General features: G+C 32.1%; 2 protein-coding genes across 2 annotated transcripts; both read left to right on the plus strand.

Moving 5' to 3' along the window:
• Positions 1–4799: 4799 nt before the first annotated feature.
• Positions 4800–9405, plus strand: FTSHI1 (FtsH extracellular protease family). Its single transcript, XM_079004732.1, has 12 exons — positions 4800–6168; positions 6269–6322; positions 6423–6488; positions 6616–6711; positions 6786–6967; positions 7057–7252; positions 7358–7472; positions 7854–8128; positions 8253–8336; positions 8413–8525; positions 8609–8858; positions 8961–9405. The coding sequence occupies exons 1-12, from the start codon at positions 4951–4953 to the stop codon at positions 9135–9137; spliced, it is 2826 nt and encodes a 941-aa protein (XP_078860858.1). The 5' UTR covers positions 4800–4950; the 3' UTR covers positions 9138–9405.
• A 2198-nt stretch (positions 9406–11603) lies between these two features.
• Positions 11604–14536, plus strand: LOC145058677 (SUN domain-containing protein 5-like). The gene is made up of 4 exons (XM_079006585.1): positions 11604–11855; positions 12385–13556; positions 13787–13872; positions 14215–14536. The coding sequence occupies exons 1-4, from the start codon at positions 11672–11674 to the stop codon at positions 14447–14449; spliced, it is 1677 nt and encodes a 558-aa protein (XP_078862711.1). The 5' UTR covers positions 11604–11671; the 3' UTR covers positions 14450–14536.
• Positions 14537–14563: the final 27 nt, after the last annotated feature.

Genomic DNA, 14563 nt, shown 5'->3' on the forward strand with positions numbered 1-14563 from the left:
CTAAATGCTAATTAAACATAATATAAGTTATAAAACTTTTAAGTGTTAAATCATAATTAAAAAAAACTTTTGAGTTGCATTAGTTAAAAAAGGAGGTTTCAAATGAATGTGGTTTGAGAAAGTTAAAAAAATGGGGTTTCAAATGCATGAGATTAAAAAAAAGATGCTAGCTTTATAAGTATGTATGATATGTATAGTTACTTTTGGATTAAAACTAGACCCTTATGACACTATTACTATCCTTTTTAAATTATATAAGTGCAAATATGAATTATTATTTTATGGATTCCACATTTATCATACATTCTAACTAGATTATAACACGCGTTAAACGCGAGAAACATATAAAAAACATACAAATGTCTACATATATTGTATAATGATTATTAAAAAAAATAAAGTTATTGATATAATTAAAATGTGTAGAAGATACAATGAAATCAGTAAATATCTATAATGACCTCTTTGTAGACAACATTTTTTGTTTTATTAGTTAACGACATTCTTCGTCACATACGAGTACCTTCAAAATCATAGATAATTACATTAGTGTAATTTGACGAAAAATTGATGGATAAAACATCAGGGACAAGACTTTTAGCTTTTTTTGGAGAGAAAAAATCAGGATCGTGAAAAAATATATATATGGAAAATACAAATTCAAATTGTGTTAAATTATGGATGAAATGAATGAATATTACATTGGTAGGTTATGACTGAATCCGATTTTGGAAAGTTTAAATTTGATCAAGGAAACGCGTAAGTAAAATAATTTTTTTATGAATATAAATAAAATACAAATTAAAATTTGATAAAGTAACGCGTAATAAATAAATGCTTGAAATATTTTTGGAGGGGAAAAATCGAGATTATTAAAAAGTTTTATATAAGGAAAATACAACTTTAAATTGAGTGAATTATAGATTAAAGTAATGACGATTAAATTAGTAGGTTACGATCGAAATCCGATTTTGAAAAGTTTGAATTTGATAAAGGAAACACGTAAGTCATCAAAAGATAAAATTTAAATGCGGGGGAACATATAAAAAATACATATAATGTTATAAAAAGGCGACACAATAAAAAAAAAGATAACACAATATAAAAAAATATATCCTAATAAATAAGAATCATTTGTCACGTGTTATTTTCTCATTCATTTTGCCAAATTACAATTTTTGGTATTTTTGAATTAACTATTTTTCACTTGTCATTATTCTATGTTTTTCAATTATTTAAAAATGTTACTTAATTTTATTGTTATATAAGCATAAACATTCTAATTAGACACCCCTTCCATAATAAGGTTACTTAATTTAAACATATATTGACAACCAATATACCGTGTTTTCACTGCATTAAATATTGACAATTATTTCATTTATTCAAATCAAGTCATAGAGTATAATTTATGGAATGTTAAATGTTAAATGAATTTAATTTTAGTATATCATCAATGAAAATTCTTTTCTAAATCATGATTGGTTTATTTTAAATTGATTATGAATATAAATGCTAACTTTTATGTTTGTTCTTATATATTCGGTGTTCGCATGAACTTTGCATTAGACTTGACGCAACTTTGAATAATATTGGTATATCATCAATGTAATTTTATATGTATATATATATATATATATATATATATATATATATATATATATATATATATATATTAGTTTTATGAAATATCAAATAATGACATTTCATTACTATTGTGATAATTTAGTTTATATATTGAATTATTACTAATGTTAACAGTCTTATTTTTTTCTAATAACCGTGACGTTTTTACCAAGTATATTTTTTTACTATGTTATTTTCAAGATTGACTGTTTTAAATACGAAACTTTGTTCACTGATTTCGACCAAAAAGGGTTTCCCATGACTAAGGATGTCAAAAAGTCCCATGGGACCCCGATCCCATGGGGGTCCCGTCCCGTTTTCCCTCGTTGACATCCCAACCCACGACCGAGATATGACATTTCAAAGACATGGACAAATTAGGGAAAAATGTTGATATAAGACCTTTGACTTTTTAAATAAAAAAACACGTACGCACATTGCTATTAACAAAATATGTTAAAAACAAAATAGAAATTACAATGCACCTTGTATCCACTGAACACAGTTAAAACAACTTAAAAGAAATTCAGAAATTGCAATTCAAAACATTATATATTAAAGTCAAAGTACATTGCTATTAACTAAATCTGTTAAAAACCAAGAATTATGGGCAAATATGTCAAATTAATAGCAGTATAAAATTGATAATTAAAAACACTGAAGGGTAAATGATAGCTTTCAGTCGTTGTGCTTTTCTCATGTGCATTTTATCAAACATGTAGAGTGTAACATCAAATGCAATGTTAAAAAAACAAAAGTAAAAGATTATAAAACTAATACTAACATTTATAATCAAGATTATTCATGCATTCAGAGATCACAATCAAATACAACAGTAATAAGAATAAAAAAACCGAATAAAATTAATAAAATTAAGAACATCATATTAAAAAGGGACCTGGATGACGAACGTGGTGCTGCAAATGGTGATGTTATTCGAACGTGATGCTGCAAAGGGTCTGAAAAAAATATAATGTACAAACAACGACACATGATTTATACATAACTTTCAACAATGATTATGGAAAGGATATTAAATTTCAAATTATTTGATTATTTGAAATTGAGTGATGATATCCCATAATTTTGTAGATATGTTTCATATAATAGATGTGTATTGAAAAAATATACGAAAGGTGCTAGCTAATAAAATGATTTTAATTATGAAGGAACGAACGTTACTTTCAAAAATTATGATGAGGTTTAAATAAATTGAATACAATCCTTTTATAAATGACGTTAACATTAAATGAGTTAGTCAAATTTTTAAATTCAGTCAATATTAATTTAATTTTATTTTATTTTAGGATGACATCATTAAAATGATCTAAGAGTTGAAATTAATCAAGGAAACATAATAAATGACTCTAATCGTTGAATGCGATGTTATCATGTTTCTCTTTTAATATAAATACAAATTAATCATTTAAGTTGAGATTAAATTGAGATATTTTATGCTAATAAAATTTAGGGCAAAAATGTTGATATATCTTATCTTATCATTTAAAGGTCATTTGGGATGTGTAATGAAGTGTTGGGTCAACATCATCAAATTAAAAAAAAAAGAAAAAAAACTTAATTGGACAAAAATCATAAAACGAGGAACGACACGTGTAACAAGCTATATCAAAACTAAAAATGTTATAACTTTTGCTATGTTGATCCATTAGAACTAAAACCATTTATATTATGCTTTTAATGGCATAAGAAACATGACATATCTAGGTGATAAAATAAGATTCCAAATGTTTAATGTTATAAAAGAACTCAATTTAGTAGTTAAGTGATTGATATAAGCTTGATGTATAGTCTTAGACATCTAAACACTACTAAAAGTGAAGTTTGACATCTACAAGAAGCTAATGCGAGTATTTACATGTCCCTATAATACTTAACTTTGATGATTTTAGTTAGCCGTTTTCACCGTAAGTTTTTACTATATCATGTCCTAAGACATATTTTTTGCAACTTATTTATGTTTCAAGTGTTCATACGTCTAGCAACTTTGTTGTTTACTTGTGCAGTTTGAGTGCTTATGCACTACTAAAAATTTATATGACATAGGCGAAATAGCAATCACGAATTTAGAATAAAAAATTATGTGATTCCTTATATAAATGAAACCGAAAAAATAAAAAAAAATACAAAATCATAGTGGCTTGCCAGGTTGCCTTAAAATATTTATACATAAATTCAATAGTTATATTAAAGTTCTTTAATTTGTAGTCGTTTCGATTATTTTATCCAAATCACAAATCATAAGTGCTCATGTACACATGCGTGTCTCTGAGAGAGATGTGTAGTTGATGGGCGATGTTTTTTTGTTTTTTTTTTTTTTTAAAATTTTAATATGGATTATACATAAATTCAATAGTTATATTAAAGTTCTTTAAGTCGTAGTCGTTTTGATTATTTTATCCAAATCACAAATCATAAGTGCTCATGTACACATGCGTGTCTCTGAGAGAGATGTGTTGTTGATGGGCGATGTTTTTTTTTTTTTTTATTTTTTTTTTTATTTTTAATATGGATTAGGCTATTACATATTGATTAAATTTTAAGTGGATTGATGTATTGGATTAGATCAATCATTTTTAATATGTTTTTTTAACCACAACTTAGATAGGTTATTTGGTAAGTCCTTAACTTTTTTGGCATATAGCATATACTACATTTAACTCTCTTCCCTTCGCCATTGGAAGTAACTAACCATCTTCATCGTAGATAACCCAAAATTCTCATAAAAACCATGAACTTTTAGCACCAAAGGATGTTGATTGATCTTATATAAAAAAATATCCCATATTTATTTTGGTTAAATTTTGATTTTGCAATATAAGGATTTATTGCTTCAATTATATTTTGATTTTGCAATATAAGGATTTCTTTTCTACAATAAAAAGGTAAAATTGTCATTTTTATTATTCAAACACATCCTTTCCAAAAACATGTTTTCATTCAATATATTCCAAAAAACATGTTTTCATTCAAATATAAATTTTTCAGAGCCTCTATACCCGTTAGATGTCTGAATGTTTTAAAAAGCATTATATATGAAAAATATTTCATCAACGTGGTAAAAGATAGAAAAAGTTAGGTTGTCGAATTTTATGGTTTTTGATCTTTTTTTTTAATTGACCCGTTTAATTATTCGGATCCGGATAAACCTATGCTTGCCAATTTGTTGCAGAACAAAGAGCTCGAAGTCGGTCTCTTCACAATCCGTTAATCCTCCATGGAATTCATCTCGCACAAGATGCAATTTCTCTTATGTCACCCTCTCTAAAACCCTGAAAATCCATAACCCCTAGTTCATCACACAATATGCTTCCCACACAAATTGGGATACCTGATAAATTTGTATTACCTGGGGCCTTTTCTTCCCAATCCAGCATTACCCTCCATACCTCACTCCCTATCAAAACCCCCCTTCGAAATGATTTTAAACGTATTGAAATCAGGAGAAAAAGACTAAATTTTCCTCATGCATTCTTTCGAAAATCCGATTCGGTTCAGAATAATGATAATAGTGCATCACAGGATGATTTTGTAACTAGGGTTCTGAAGGAAAACCCTTGCCAGATAGAGCCCAGATATAAAATTGGTGATAAATTGTATACACTGAAGGAGAAAGAGAATTTGGGGAAGAAGAGTCATGGTAGTAATAGTGCTTCGGAGATTCTCAAGAGTCTAAATTCGAAATGGTTGAGTAACAACAAAAGTGGAGATAGGGTGGATTATTCACAGGATGTGTATTTGAATGATATTCTGAGGAAATCAAAGGGGAAACTTTATGTTCCCGAACAGATATTCGTAGAGGAATTATCTGAAGAAGCCGAATTCCGTAGGGAGTTCGAGTTGTTGCCAAAAATGAGCTTTGACAATCTCCAGAAGTATATAGAGACCGATATGATAAAGTTTTTGACTTTCAAAGATGAAGGTGAGGTTGCTTATGGACACAAGGATCTTATCGTGGAGCTGAAAGAGATTCCAGGAGACAAGAATTTACAGAGGACTAAGTGGTCGATAAAGCTTGATGATATTCAAGTACAAACTGTTCTAAATGAGTATAATGGACCCAAATATGAGATAGAGACACAAACGATGACATGGGTGGGAAAGCTCCCACAGTATCCAAATCCAGTCGCCTCATCAATATCCAGCAGGGTAATGGTGGAACTTGGTGCAGCGACAGCTGCAATTGCTGCAGCTGCGGTGGTTGTTGGTGGCTTTTTAGCTTCAGCTGTATTTGCAGCAACCGGTTTCGTGTATGTAGGGACCACATATGTCATATGGCCCATGGCAAAATCACTACTTAGCGTTCCTTTAGAAGTTGTTGTCGGTGTTTTGGAAAGAATGGGTGATGTGATATTAGACATGTTCTTCTATGGCGGGATTTCCTCAAAGTTGAATGAAATGTATCGACTTGGGGTTTTTTCATCTGCCTTTTCAATAGCTAGACCCATATTGTTGGTAGGTTTATTAATGGTTGTTCTTGTTCGTTTCACTCTTTCTAGAAGGCCTAAGAATTTCAGGAAATGGGTAAGATTAATGATCTAAATCCTAAGATACCCTTTTTTTCTACAGTGTATGCATATGCTTCATAATCTTGAAATTCGTTTTCTTGAAAACAAATTTGCAGGATATATGGCAAGGAATTGAATTTTCACAGTCTAAACCACAAGCTCGAGTTGATGTTAGTTTTACTTAATGTTCGATCACATTATTTCAAAGATCAAATTCTTGATATATGTGTGTGTCATTCATTTCTTATTCTCTTTTAACCATTTGTTTAGGGTTCAACTGGAGTTACATTTAGCGATGTGGCAGGTATTGAAATAGCAGTTGAAGAGCTCCAAGAGGTAAAAATCTTTCTTTTCTTCTAAAAGTTATGAGTGATCCTGAAATTAGTTCTATAACCTATTTGTTATAAACCAATTATCAATTATGATTATGAGATTATCCCTCATAAAATGTTTGACTTTTTAGCTAGTCAAATACTTGAAGAATCCAGAACTATTTGACAAGATGGGGATAAAACCACCTCATGGTGTACTACTAGAGGGTCCTCCAGGATGTGGCAAGGTAGGTTATTATAAGCTATTTCATACTCTTTATGAGAAATAGGATCAATTAACTTTATGTTAAATGTCATTCAGACCCTTGTGGCTAAAGCTATAGCTGGAGAAGCTGGTGTCCCATTTTACCAAATGGCTGGATCAGAATTTGTTGAAGTGTTAGTTGGTGTTGGATCTGCTCGAATTAGGGATTTATTCAAAAGAGCAAAAGTCAACAGACCATCTGTTATATTTATTGATGAAATTGATGCATTAGCTACAAGGTATTCATTCATGTCCTTATTGTGTTTTTATATTTATTTATTAAAGAAAAAGATTCGGTAGATTGACCTTTTCTTTTTGCAATAATCAGGCGTCAAGGGATATTTAGTGACAAAACAGATGATCTATACAATGCTGCTACACAAGAAAGGGAAACTACATTGAACCAATTGTTGATAGAATTGGATGGATTTGATACAGGAAAAGGTGTTATTTTTTTAGGTGCTACAAATCGTAAGGATTTGTTAGATCCTGCACTTTTGAGGCCTGGTAGATTTGATCGAAAGGTTGGATCTTTGCTCTTTCACATAATTACATAAATACCCTCTTGAAAATACTCTATCTTGCAACTTAGGACGTGTTTTATGAAAAAAAATTATTTTCTTTTTTAGATAAGAATTCGTCCTCCTAATGCAAAAGGGCGATTGGAAATATTGCAAGTGCATGCACGCAAAGTGAAGTTGTCAGAATCTGTTGATTTATCTGTTTTTGCCCAAAATCTCCCTGGTATGTGCTTTCTTGATCTCTCCTCCTTTTTAGTAAATTACATTGAGTCCAAAATTTGTAACATTTTTCAGTTTCAGTCCTTGTTTCAAGTTTTCATATCAGTTTTGGTCACTACAACTTGGAAATAAGGACCAAAATCGATATGAAGCCTTGAAATAAGGACCAAAATTGAAAAAAGCTCCAATCTTGCACTAAACATGGTATAAATCAGAAAGCAAAGGGACCATTTTCGTAATTTACTCTAAACATTGACTCACATAACAGTTGAAAGTAATTGTATAATGTGATGTGCATGAGTGATAGATAATAAGAAGAAAGATTTGTGTGTTTAATTGTTTGTTTTCATCTGAAAAAAAGTAAATTACGAAATTACCCTTGCAGGATGGAGTGGTGCAAGATTGGCTCAGCTCCTCCAAGAGGCTGCTCTTGTAGCTGTGAGAAACAAACATGACTCAATCCTTCAGTCAGATGTTGGTGAAGCCGTGGACCGTTTGACCGTGGGCCCCAAACGAGTTGCATTAGATTTGGGTCAACAAGGTCAACGCCGTCGAGCCACAACTGAAGTGGGGACCGCTTTGACCTCCCATCTTTTAAGGAGATTTGAGAATGCAAATGTTGAGCCTTGTGATCGCATCTCAATTCATCCTCGTGGCCAGGTAAAAAATAAGTTCAAGAAATAGCAACCTACTTTCACTTTCTATTTTTATTTTTTATTTTTTGTTTTTATTAAAGTAATGATTTTTTTTTCTTGATTGATACTAAATGATAATATGCATGCAGACACTATCACAAGTTGTATTCAATCGACTCGATGATGAAAAGTATTTATTCGAACGTCGACCACAGTTGCTTCACCGACTTCAGGTAAAATTATCACAATGTAAAACTACCATTTTGCCCCTAATGATGCTTACTACTTCCGACATGATTACATGAACAGGTCTTACTTGGTGGGAGAGCTGCTGAAGAGGTGATTTTTGGAAGGGATACATCAAAGGCATCAGTAGAGTACCTTGCAGATGCAACGTGGCTCGCCCGTAAAATCATCACAATGTAAATTTACGTATTTGCCCTTTTATTGGGTCGGATAGATTTAAAGGGTATTTTAGACATTTGACATGTTTGCTTTTTCTCAGATGGAACATGGAGAACCCGATGGTTATACATGGGGAGCCACCTCCATGGAGAAGGGAGCCTAAATTTGTGGGCCCACGTCTGGACTTTGAAGATTCTTTATATGAACATTATGATCTAATTGAGCCATCAATTAATTTCAAAATGGATGATGAAATTGCAAAAAGAACAGAAGATTTGATGTCCAACATGTATGGAAAAACCGTTGCTTTACTCAGGCGCCACCATACTGCTTTGCTCAAAACCGTAAAGGTAATTTTGACTTTGACTTTGAGGTCCATGTTGATTATGACTTATGATATGAAAAAGAAAAAGAAACAAGGGACTTGATTGTTGTTTGTTGAATTGTTTCAGGTTCTTCTTTGTCAAATGGATATGACAGGGGATGAAATTGAGTTAATTCTTGATGAATACCCGCCAAATACTCCAACAAGTCGGTTACTTGAGGAAGGTGATCCAGGGAGCCTTTCATTCTTTAAACAAAAGAAAGGAGAAGATCTTGAGATGGAGTATAGCATCTTGAGTCAATGACACGTGTTCATGGTTTCCCAATACAAAATTTGCGTTCATATTTTTCTTCAAAGGTTTTTTGGGAGAGAGGATTTCGGGGTTTAGATTGTTGTTGTATAGAAAGTTTTGTTGAAATCTTGGAAGAATCGTTAGAATGATTGTTTGTACGTTGGTTCTAATAAACACAAGATTTTACTTTTTGTTGAATTAGGTCAAAACTATTTTCTGGGAATTGTGTGTTTTATAAGATACTTGTTATTGTTAATGACCAAATGAATATTAATCTGTAGTTGCTAATTAGTTATTCAAAGAATAATAATAGTATTTGTTATAATTAAGGGATATCCGCCAAAATATTACTTTTGGCAAATCCATATCACAAAATAGCCTTAATTTTCAAAAGAAAAGTTTCTTAAGGGATAATGACTTGAGAGGATAATGTATTTTAATTTTTGATCACTAATTTTTTTTTTTTTTTTTTTTTTTTTTTTTTTTTTTTTTTTTTTTTTTTTTTTTGTGATGTATTAATCCTTGAACTTGTTGAAACGTGTAACTGTTACCCTTATGACCACTTTTGGCAGGTCATAACGGTGAAATGTGAACAATTTCAAATAATTCAAAGGTAAATCAAGCACGTAAAAAGTTCAATGACTAAATGTAAACAAAAGTAAAAGTTTGTTACCTTTTCAAATCATTATCCCATAAATGGTTCTAAATGTTATTAAGGATGAGCACAAGCGGGATATGGAGGTTACAAAAGTGAGGATGTTGTAGTAAATATACCTTTATTGTATAAGGTACCAGAAACAATACTTAAAAATCCAGTAGGAGCGGCTTCAATCATAAAGAAACTGAATGAAATATATATATATATATATATATATATATATATATATATATATATATATATGATGGTTTCAGACATATATTTAGGACATAGAAGACGGTTTTCACTCTAGAAGGTGGAGATGGTCGTTATAGATCGTGTGAGGAAGAGAAAACATATACTTAGGACATAGACGGTGATTTTCACTATATAAGATAGAAACGGTTGTTGTGAAGATAATATGATGTTAGATTTAAATGAGGTTTTTCTCTAATCAAATCTCATGTCCTTGTAAAGAGAAAAGCCTCATTTAAATCCATCATCTTATTATCTTCACAATGACCGTCTCCATCTTCTGGAGTGAAAACCTTCGCCTATGTTCTATGTATATGTTCTATCTTCCTCGCACGATCTATAATGACCCCCTCCACCTTCTGGAGTGAAATCATCGTCTATGTCCTAAATATATGTCTGAAACCACCATATTATTTTCTTCCAGTTTCTTTGTGATTAAAGCCGCTACTGCATTTCTAAGTGTTATTTCTGGTACCTTATACAATAAAGGTATATCACACAATTACTACAACATCCACATTTGTGTGACCTCCATATCTCGCTTGTGCTCATAAATAACATTTAGAACAATTTATGGGAATTGAGATAATGACTTGAAAGGGTAACAAACTTTCAATTTTGTTCACATTTAGTCATTGAACTTTTTTCGTATTTGATTTAGCCTTAATTATTTAAAAGTATTCACATTTTACCCTTATGACCGGCTAAAATCAGTCATAAGGGTAACATTTACACGTTTCAACAAGTTCAAGGGTCAATACATCACAAAAAATATTAGTGACCAAATGTGATCGAAATCTAAAATATTTTACCCTCTTAAGTCATTATTCCAAGTTTTAATGACCATCAAATTCCAAATTAGGATTTTCGAGTTCGATTAAGTTTTTACATCAAAATTATTATTATTATTTTTTAATTTCGAGCTCCTTTGAATTTTAGGAAGTTAATAATATGTGTAATACACCATTTTTTTTTCTCATAACATCTCATCTTTGATTTTGACATATGTCATAATCCAGTAAATAAGAGGATAAATACGAATATTTAGTAGGAGGATATTGAACCTCTCTTTCATGTATTATGATATGGAAGAGGTGGAAATGAAAGAATAACTAAAATGGAATGTCGTGACAAGTGTGTTAGGAAAAAAAGAGTACCTCCCCACCTCAAAATAATAGTAATCACCTATCTTTCATTTGTGTTGCATACCTGCATTTGAACATGTAGTATGCTATAGAGTTGGAGTTGAAAGTATAATGGTTAGAATTGTTTATCTTTACATATCTTAATATCTTATGTGTGTTTGGATATGTATTATGAAATTGATTATTTGATAATTGCGATTTAAATTGCAATAAACAAGTTTACCTTATTCGGATTAACAAGATTGTTATCGTGAATCATGATTATAGTGCTTATTATATTCATATTGTATACCACTAACTCGACCGGGCCTTAAAAACCAAAGTCTTTTCCCGAGTCGGGTCAAGAATGATATCGGGTTCAAAACCGATCGTGCATGTCTAGACAGAGCCAAAATTTCCATAGGGGTGGGGTTTGATTAGGATTTGGGGGGTGCTTTTACTTTTAGAATCGAAAAACAGAGTAAACTTCTCCTGTCCACTCTTACGTAAATCTTCAACTTTGATGAGAGATGAAGAAACCCATCATCCAAGATCCATCTACAGATGTCAAATTTCACCCTAATAACCTCAAATTGTTCAACAAAAAAGACGAAAAGGATAGCTTTTTAAAGCTCTCGTTGCCTTTATTCATCACATTTTGGCTCCCTTTTATGATTTCATTCTCTACATTTGGCCTCAATCACGGCAATGGAGGTATCTCACAGGCAATTCCAATAAATTATCGATTTTGATAAGAGAATATTTGTTATTTTCGAATTATGTTACATACCCATGTATTATTTCTTGGCTTTGTGAATCCCCATTGTTAAATCTATGCATAAAGTTATGATTTTTACGGTTTGTTTATGTAATATTATGAGAATTTGTCATACCCTTTTGGAAACCATCATTCTATTTATTTATTTTCATGAATTTGAGGTGCCTTGTATCGTATGTTTTAGAAAAAGATTTGTTGTAATATCTTTTGACATTGATTTTCTTTGCATGAATTGATGCATCTATGAGGATGATCTTTAGGGTGTTTGGACGTTCATGTAATATTTTATAAAAATATATGCGGTTTTCAAGTTAAGTTACATACCCATGATTTGTTTCTTGATTCTATGAACTTCCATTGTTAAATTCTTGCATAAAGTTACGATCTTTAAGGTCTGTTCATGTAATATTTTGAGAATCTGTGATACCCCATTAAATAATCCTTTTATGTTCTTCATTTTTGCAGGGAATGTAGGTGTTTTTAGCAAGAACTTCACCAACTTGAGCTCATATCCATACCTCGAAGATCAAGGTCGAAATCATACAGATAGGGTTCTTTTAGAGTTAAATATCTCTAGGGTTCATAACGATTCAACGTCTTACGAGGAAGAAACCGAGGGTAATCCTCTTGACGAAACAACTTCAGCAGACGAAGTATTCTGGAAAGTTTTAGGTTATTCCTCATTCGTCTGCGAACGACAAATTCAAGACCTTTATCTCGAAAACAGACAAGAAGAGGTCAAATCAAGCCGAACCCATCTAACATATCGTGATTTGAAAGAGGTCACCGGCGCACCAAGCGGGTTAACCAACATCACCCACCGGCTGGAGCCCGATGGAACCAAGTACAACTACGCGGCGGCGTCAAAGGGGGCGAAGGTGGTGGCGCACGATAAGGAAGCGAAAGGTGCAAGCAACATTTTGTGGGAAGATCACGATATGTATTTGAGAAATCCGTGTTCTGTTCCTGAGAAATTCGTCGTCATCGAGCTTGCAGAGGAGACTTTAATTGATGCAATTACGATCGCGAATTTTGAACACCATTCTTCGAATTTTAAGAAATTTGAATTGGCGGGAAGTTTGGTTTTTCCGGCGGAATCGTGGTATGAGCTCGGAACTTTTGAGGCGGAAAACGTGAAACATAAACAATACTTTAAATTACCTGAACCCAAATGGGCGAGATATGTTATGTTGCGATTGATTACTCATTATGGGTCGGAATTTTACTGCACGCTTAGTGTTTTTCAAGCATTTGGAGTCGACGCGATTGAAAAAATGCTTGAAGATCTGATCATGGCGTCACCGGAATCGACAGAGAGAAAGTTATTAAACCCTAATCTGAAAACCGATGGTGAACTGAAGAATATGATCGAAGGGGTTGATGATGGACTGAAAGTTCCTGAAACGGTGGCGAAAGGTAATGGGCGGATTCATGGTGATGCGGTTCTCAAGATTTTGATGCAAAAAGTTCGATTGTTGGAGAATAACTTTTTGTTGTTGGAGGAGGAGATTAATGGGGTGAACATGAGACATAGTGATGTTGTTCCACATCTTGAGAAAGAAATCGCGAAATATTCAGGGCTTGTAGAGGAAACAAGATCGGAAATTGAGAATCTTTATCCATGGAAGGAGATTTTGGTTAGTTGTTTCTCTAAATAAGTTTGTCAAGCAGCAACATGAATTGTCTTTGGCGTACATATGCCAGAGACAATTCAGTTTCAGTCGGTCCCACATAATCTGATCAAATTGAACCGTGTTAACACGGTTGAGTTTCAGTTGGTCTTTAAAACCAAAAGACCAACCGAAACTGATCAAGCTAAACTGGTTTTTGAATATTTATGATTAAGGACCGTGGTTAACGATTTCAGGAGAAAGAAATTGCGGATTTGGAGTCATGGAAGGCTTCGGTGTCATTCCTTTTGGAATCGGTAGTCAAAGAAAACATCATGATTAGGTAACGAAAATCATTTAAATTTTAAAAACCAATTTTAAGCTTGCCTTTTTAAACCCTTCGGTAGTATGAAAGAAGTAAAATACGCATGCATGACGTGTTGTGACCATATTTCATATCTCATTATATACTTGAAAAATGTCCCTTGCATCTTCGGTAATTTGCAAGAAATTGCAACCTATTTTACCCTTTTTATTGTTGATCCATAATAGCAATGTACTTACATTCTTTAACGATATAAGTACGTTGCTATTATGGATAAAAATAAAATACATTACCATATTGGTAACGAGAGTAAAAGGATTGTTGCTAAATGGTGCAAAACTTTGCCAACTTTTTTGATAGGCAAGAACTTGAGAAGGTTGTAAGTGATGAAGAAAGCCTGGATAAAACGGAGCATGCTTTGTTGTCTGCAAGTGTTTCTTTCACCATTGTTGTCACCTTAAAGATTCTTTCAGATCGATTCTCAAACTCCTCTGGCGACTTACATCACTGGAAAACACGCAAGGCAGATTGGGGATGGAAATTTCTGGTTTTGACTTGCGTTATTACAACAATTGTTACTTTGACTTTTTGTTGAGTCTTTTTATTGATAACCTCAAGCCATTGTACATTAATCTTTAGCATTAGCCATTTTTGCAGTTCAAGATTGTGTCAGAGATGATTTATTTTTATTTTTTTATAAAGATTTGAT

The sequence above is a fragment of the Lactuca serriola genome, chromosome 6, assembly GCF_051521515.1.
Source record: "Lactuca serriola cultivar US96UC23 chromosome 6, Lser_US96UC23_V15, whole genome shotgun sequence".
Classification (NCBI taxonomy): domain Eukaryota; kingdom Viridiplantae; phylum Streptophyta; class Magnoliopsida; order Asterales; family Asteraceae; genus Lactuca; species Lactuca serriola.

What these genes read in the sequence shown, in the direction of transcription:
- FTSHI1 (XM_079004732.1), top strand. Translation starts at nt 4,951, where the DNA reads ATGCTTCCCACACAAATTGGGATACCTGATAAATTTGTATTACCTGGG. An exon ending in AACCACAAGCTCGAGTTGAT is followed by an intron (nt 6,323 to 6,422) that starts GTTAGTTTTACT and finishes CCATTTGTTTAG; the next exon opens with GGTTCAACTGGAGTTACATT. An exon ending in ATTGATGCATTAGCTACAAG is followed by an intron (nt 6,968 to 7,056) that starts GTATTCATTCAT and finishes TGCAATAATCAG; the next exon opens with GCGTCAAGGGATATTTAGTG.
- LOC145058677 (XM_079006585.1), top strand. Translation starts at nt 11,672, where the DNA reads ATGAAGAAACCCATCATCCAAGATCCATCTACAGATGTCAAATTTCAC. An exon ending in ATCCATGGAAGGAGATTTTG is followed by an intron (nt 13,557 to 13,786) that starts GTTAGTTGTTTC and finishes TAACGATTTCAG; the next exon opens with GAGAAAGAAATTGCGGATTT. An exon ending in AAAGAAAACATCATGATTAG is followed by an intron (nt 13,873 to 14,214) that starts GTAACGAAAATC and finishes CTTTTTTGATAG; the next exon opens with GCAAGAACTTGAGAAGGTTG.